General features: G+C 28.9%; 1 protein-coding gene across 5 annotated transcripts in view; it reads left to right on the forward strand.

The window, feature by feature from the left end:
- The first annotated feature begins 1,569 nt into the window (after nucleotides 1-1,569).
- The window catches only part of gtf2a2 (general transcription factor IIA, 2), an 8,550-nt gene continuing 3,742 nt past the window's right edge, over nucleotides 1,570-6,377 (forward strand). For all 5 annotated transcript variants that reach the window (XM_069715995.1, XM_069715996.1, XM_069715994.1 and 2 more), the window contains exon 1: nucleotides 1,570-1,736. In XM_069715995.1, the coding sequence (XP_069572096.1) occupies nucleotides 1,665-1,736 (72 nt within the window). In that variant the 5' untranslated portion in view covers nucleotides 1,570-1,664. The remainder of the gene's footprint in view (nucleotides 1,737-6,377) is intronic.

The following is a 6,377-nucleotide window of genomic DNA, read 5'->3' on the forward strand; positions in this document are numbered from 1 at the left end:
AGCTCTCTGATACTTTAGGTTCATATTACAGTTAGAGTGAAATCCGTCCTGACAGATATTTTGGACCCAGAGTGGAAAAAGTGATCAAAACCATCCATTTTTTAAATTATTTTTGTATAAAGATTATATTATTTTCAATATATAAACTTGTTTTAAAACAAGTCTGAAATGTTTAGTGATGAAGGAGCTGAAAGGATGATTCAGAGAAGAGCTGATTTTAAATTGTTTTATGTTTTGCTGCCATCTAGTGGTTCTACTTCTAAAATCTAGTTTTAACCAGTCAAGCAGCCGCCAAATCACCCACAACTTTTAAATCGCTGTTTAATAAGTCTTACCTGCCTGATCGATGAACACCTTTCAACAGGTAAGTCCTCCTTCTGCTGTCGGTCTGCTCCCCTGCTGGTGGGTGTTTTTTCCCGCGCTTTTCTGGTTCGAACAAAGGCCGTTTCAATCAGCTCTCAAATAGGAGCATCGCAGGACGACTGTGGATGACGTCATAGCCATGTGATTACCGCGCGTCAATTTAGATTTTAATTTTCTCTTTAAAAATAGGCTGTTTTTTTTGTTTGTTTGTTTGTTTGTTTTTTACATTGTGTGACAGGTTTGTATTTGGTAATGAGTAAGAAAATAAAATCCCCAAAAATGGTTTTTATTCAGACTCTCTCGCTGCATCAAATTAACGTAATTCGCAACAGGAAGAAGACGCTTACCTTTCACAATAAAGGCACAACCTAATTTTTTCCAAGGCGCTTTGGAGTTCAACACCATTTACTAAATCACCACGTCACCATTATATATTTATCACTATAGACTGTAAATTTATCACGTCAGAATCCTGTTGAATTGCTGATTCAATATCATTAACTTCCTTTTCATCATTTTGTGAGTAAATACATTTGTAAATATCAATAAGGTTAAAAAAATATGAGATGAAAAGCCAGAAATATTGTAGGTTACAGTGACAGTAGATTAATCAACTTGTTGAAGTTCAAATTAGAGGAAAATTATAAGATATTTAAAAAGAAGATCAAGAAAATGAAATATGAATAAAATATTCAAAAATGTTAGAAAAATATGAATAAAATGTGGAAAAATACCTCAAAAATTAACAAAATGCTATAAATTTGTCAGCCTCATTATAGTATGAAATGAGATAAAGTTTTAATGAAATGCTATTAAAATAATTTGTTTTTATTTGCCAGCTTTCTTGCCATCTTAAATGTATAGCTTTGCTGTATATGTGCCTGTTATATTTGTTCATGTTCTTTGTTTACGATTTTTATGATGGTATAATTTAGTAGTATTAATGTAAAAAAAAAAAAGAAGAAGTTTTATTGGCCCACTGTAAAGGATGTGTAATAATATGTTTAATTTAAAATGTAATATAGTTTTGGAAGTCAGACACTTAAACCACAAGTCCACAATACAACCTGCGGTAGTAAAACCGGAAGTTATTAGAACTAGTAGTAGTAGTTGTAAACTAGTCGGGTCAGAACCTGGACGGGTTTTATTTTGAAAACTCTAAACGGAAGTCTCGTTGTCTCTCTCTCTTGTTGTGGAGGGAAGCAGCTAAGTTAGCATCGTTAGCTTCGTTAGCTCCGGCGTGTTTGTAGGATCGTCCCGCTCTCGTCTCTGTCGTTCGTTTCGTTGCAGTTGTTTCCAACATGGCGTACCAGCTGTACAGGAACACCACCCTGGGAAACAGCCTGCAGGAGAGTCTGGACGAGCTCATTCAGGTGACACCGACCGACCGCGAAGCACCGAGACACCGGCGGACGCTTTCTGTGCTCCGCCGCTAGCCGACGTTAGCAGGCTTGCTAACGGCACAAGCTGCGGCCAACGACGCTTAGCTTAGCGGGCTAACTTAGCATTGTTAGCTGCTAACAGGCTAATGTTAGCTGCGGTTTGTTTTTCTACCGTAAATATCGTTTTTTAAGTATTTTTTTCGCATCTATGGCGCTAAAAAGTTACGATCTGCTGTAGTTTAATTAGCGACAGTTGTAACAACGCAAATCTGCAGCTGAAAAGTAAAAAAGGCCAGAAAGTTTAAAGTCTAAAACTAATGTTTAAAGATTCACTTTGTCATCGGGATTCCTCGATGAACAGATGTGATCATGTTTTATTAACAGATGTGATCATGTTTTATTAACAGATCATGTTTTATTAACAGATGTGATCATGTTTTATTAACAGTGATCATGTTTTATTAACAGATGTGATCATGTTTTATTAACAGTGATCATGTTTTATTAACTGATGTGATCATGTTTTATTAACACTGATCATGTTTTATTAACAGATGTGATCATGTTTTATTAACAGTGATCATGTTTTATTAACAGATGTGATCATGTTTTATTAACAGATGTGATCATGTTTTATTAACAGTGATCATGTTTTATTAACAGATGTGATCATGTTTTATTAACTGATGTGATCATGTTTTATTAACAGTGATCATGTTTTATTAACAGTGATCATGTTTTATTAACACTGATCATGTTTTATTAACTGTGATCATGTTTTATTAACAGATGTGATCATGTTTTATTAACAGATGTGATCATGTTTTATTAACAGTGATCATGTTTTATTAACTGTGATCATGTTTTATTAACAGATGTGATCATGTTTTATTAACACTGATCATGTTTTATTAACTGTGATCATGTTTTATTAACAGATGTGATCATGTTTTATTAACTGATCATGTTTTATTAACAGTGATCATGTTTTATTAACACTGATCATGTTTTATTAACAGATGTGATCATGTTTTATTAACAGATGTGATCATGTTTTATTAACTGATCATGTTTTATTAACAGTGATCATGTTTTATTAACACTGATCATGTTTTATTAACTGTGATCATGTTTTATTAACAGATGTGATCATGTTTTATTAACAGTGATCATGTTTTATTAACACTGATCATGTTTTATTAACTGTGATCATGTTTTATTAACAGATGTGATCATGTTTTATTAACTGATCATGTTTTATTAACAGTGATCATGTTTTATTAACACTGATCATGTTTTATTAACACTGATCATGTTTTATTAACAGTGATCATGTTTTATTAACACTGATCATGTTTTATTAACTGTGATCATGTTTTATTAACAGATGTGATCATGTTTTATTAACAGTGATCATGTTTTATTAACACTGATCATGTTTTATTAACTGTGATCATGTTTTATTAACAGATGTGATCATGTTTTATTAACTGTGATCATGTTTTATTAACTGATGTGATCATGTTTTATTAACAGTGATCATGTTTTATTAACACTGATCATGTTTTATTAACAGTGATCATGTTTTATTAACACTGATCATGTTTTATTAACTGTGATCATGTTTTATTAACAGATGTGATCATGTTTTATTAACACTGATCATGTTTTATTAACAGATCATGTTTTATTAACAGATGTGATCATGTTTTATTAACAGATCATGTTTTATTAACACTGATCATGTTTTATTAACAGTGATCATGTTTTATTAACAGATGTGATCATGTTTTATTAACAGTGATCATGATCATGTTTTATTAACTGTGATCATGTTTTATTAACAGTGATCATGTTTTATTAACAGATGTGATCATGTTTTATTAACAGTGATCATGTTTTATTAACAGATGTGATCATGTTTTATTAACAGTGATCATGTTTTATTAACAGATGTGATCATGTTTTATTAACAGATGTGATCATGTTTTATTAACAGTGATCATGTTTTATTAACAGATGTGATCATGTTTTATTAACACTGATCATGTTTTATTAACAGATGTGATCATGTTTTATTAACAGATGTGATCATGTTTTATTAACAGTGATCATGTTTTATTAACATGTTTTATTAACAGTGATCATGTTTTATTAACAGATGTGATCATGTTTTATTAACAGATGTGATCATGTTTTATTAACAGATGTGATCATGTTTTATTAACAGATGTGATCATGTTTTATTAACAGATGTGATCATGTTTTATTAACAGTGATCATGTGATCATGTTTTATTAACAGATGTGATCATGTTTTATTAACAGATCATGTTTTATTAACAGATGTGATCATGTTTTATTAACAGATGTGATCATGTTTTATTAACAGATGTGATCATGTTTTATTAACAGATGTGATCATGTTTTATTAACATGTTTTATTGTGATCATGTTTTATTAACAGATGTGATCATGTTTTATTAACAGATGTGATCATGTTTTATTAACAGTGATCATGTTTTATTAACAGATGTGATCATGTTTTATTAACAGATGTGATCATGTTTTATTAACAGTGATCATGTTTTATTAACATGTGATCATGTTTTATTAACATGTGATCATGTTTTATTACTGATCATGTTTTATTAACAGATGTGATCATGTTTTATTAACAGATGTGATCATGTTTTATTAACAGATGTGATCATGTTTTATTGATCATGTTTTATTAACATGTGATCATGTGATCATGTTTTATTAACAGATGTGATCATGTTTTATTAACAGATGTGATCATGTTTTATTAACATGTTTTATTGTGATCATGTTTTATTAACAGATGTGATCATGTTTTATTAACAGTGATCATGTTTTATTAACATGTGATCATGTTTTATTAACAGATGTGATCATGTTTTATTAACATGTGATCATGTTTTATTAACAGATCATGTTTTATTGATCATGTTTTATTAACAGATGTGATCATGTTTTATTAACAGTGATCATGTTTTATTAACAGTGATCATGTTTTATTAACAGATGTGATCATGTTTTATTAACAGTGATCATGTTTTATTAACAGATCATGTTTTATTAACAGATGTGATCATGTTTTATTAACAGTGATCATGTTTTATTAACAGATGTGATCATGTTTTATTAACAGATGTGATCATGTTTTATTAACAGATGTGATCATGTTTTATTAACAGATGTGATCATGTTTTATTAACAGATGTGATCATGTTTTATTAACTGATCATGTTTTATTAACAGTGATCATGTTTTATTAACAGATGTGATCATGTTTTATTAACAGATGTGATCATGTTTTATTAACAGATCATGTTTTATTATGTGACATGTTTTATTAACAGTGATCATGTTTTATTAACAGTGATCATGTTTTATTAACAGTTTTATTGTGATCATGTTTTATTAACAGATGTGATCATGTTTTATTAACAGATGTGATCATGTTTTATTAACAGATGTGATCATGTGATCATGTTTTATTAACAGTGATCATGTTTTATTAACAGATGTGATCATGTTTTATTAACAGATGTGATCATGTTTTATTAACAGATGTGATCATGTTTTATTAACAAATGTGATCATGTTTTATTAACAGATCATGTTTGATCATGTTTTATTGTGATCATGTTTTATTAACAGATTGTGATCATGTTTTATTAACAGATGTGATCATGTTTTATTAACTGATCATGTGATCATGTTTTATTAACAGATGTGATCATGTTTTATTAACAGATGTGATCATGTTTTATTAACAGATGTGATCATGTTTTATTAACAGTGATCATGTTTTATTAACAGATGTGATCATGTTTTATTAACATGTTTTATTAACAGATGTGATCATGTTTTATTAACATGTTTTATTGTGATCATGTTTTATTAACAGATGTGATCATGTTTTATTAACAGATGTGATCATGTTTTATTAACAGATGTGATCATGTTTTATTAACAGATGTGATCATGTTTTATTAACAGATGTGATCATGTTTTATTAACAGATCATGTTTTATTAACAGTGATCATGTTTTATTAACAGTGATCATGTTTTATTAACAGATGTGATCATGTTTTATTAACAGATGTGATCATGTTTTATTAACATGTTTTATTAATCATGTTTTATTAACAGTGATCATGTTTTATTAACAGATCATGTTTTATTAACAGTGATCATGTTTTATTAACAGATGTGATCATGTTTTATTAACAGTGATCATGTTTTATTAACAGATGTGATCATGTTTTATTAACAGATGTGATCATGTTTTATTAACAGATGTGATCATGTTTTATTAACAGTGATCATGTTTTATTAACAGATGTGATCATGTTTTATTAACAGATGTGATCATGTTTTATTAACAGATGTGATCATGTTTTATTAACAGATCATGTTTTATTAACAGATGTGATCATGTTTTATTAACAGATCATGTTTTATTAACAGATGTGATCATGTTTTATTAACAGTGATCATGTTTTATTAACAGATGTGATCATGTTTTATTAACAGTGATCATGTTTTATTAACTGATCATGTTTTATTAACAGATGTGATCATGTTTTATTAACAGTGATC

This window comes from Brachyistius frenatus, unplaced genomic scaffold (assembly GCF_029030835.1).
Source record: "Brachyistius frenatus isolate BFR_SWC_R1_liver_20210118 unplaced genomic scaffold, ASM2903083v1 Contig_150, whole genome shotgun sequence".
Lineage (NCBI taxonomy): Eukaryota > Metazoa > Chordata > Actinopteri > Embiotocidae > Brachyistius > Brachyistius frenatus.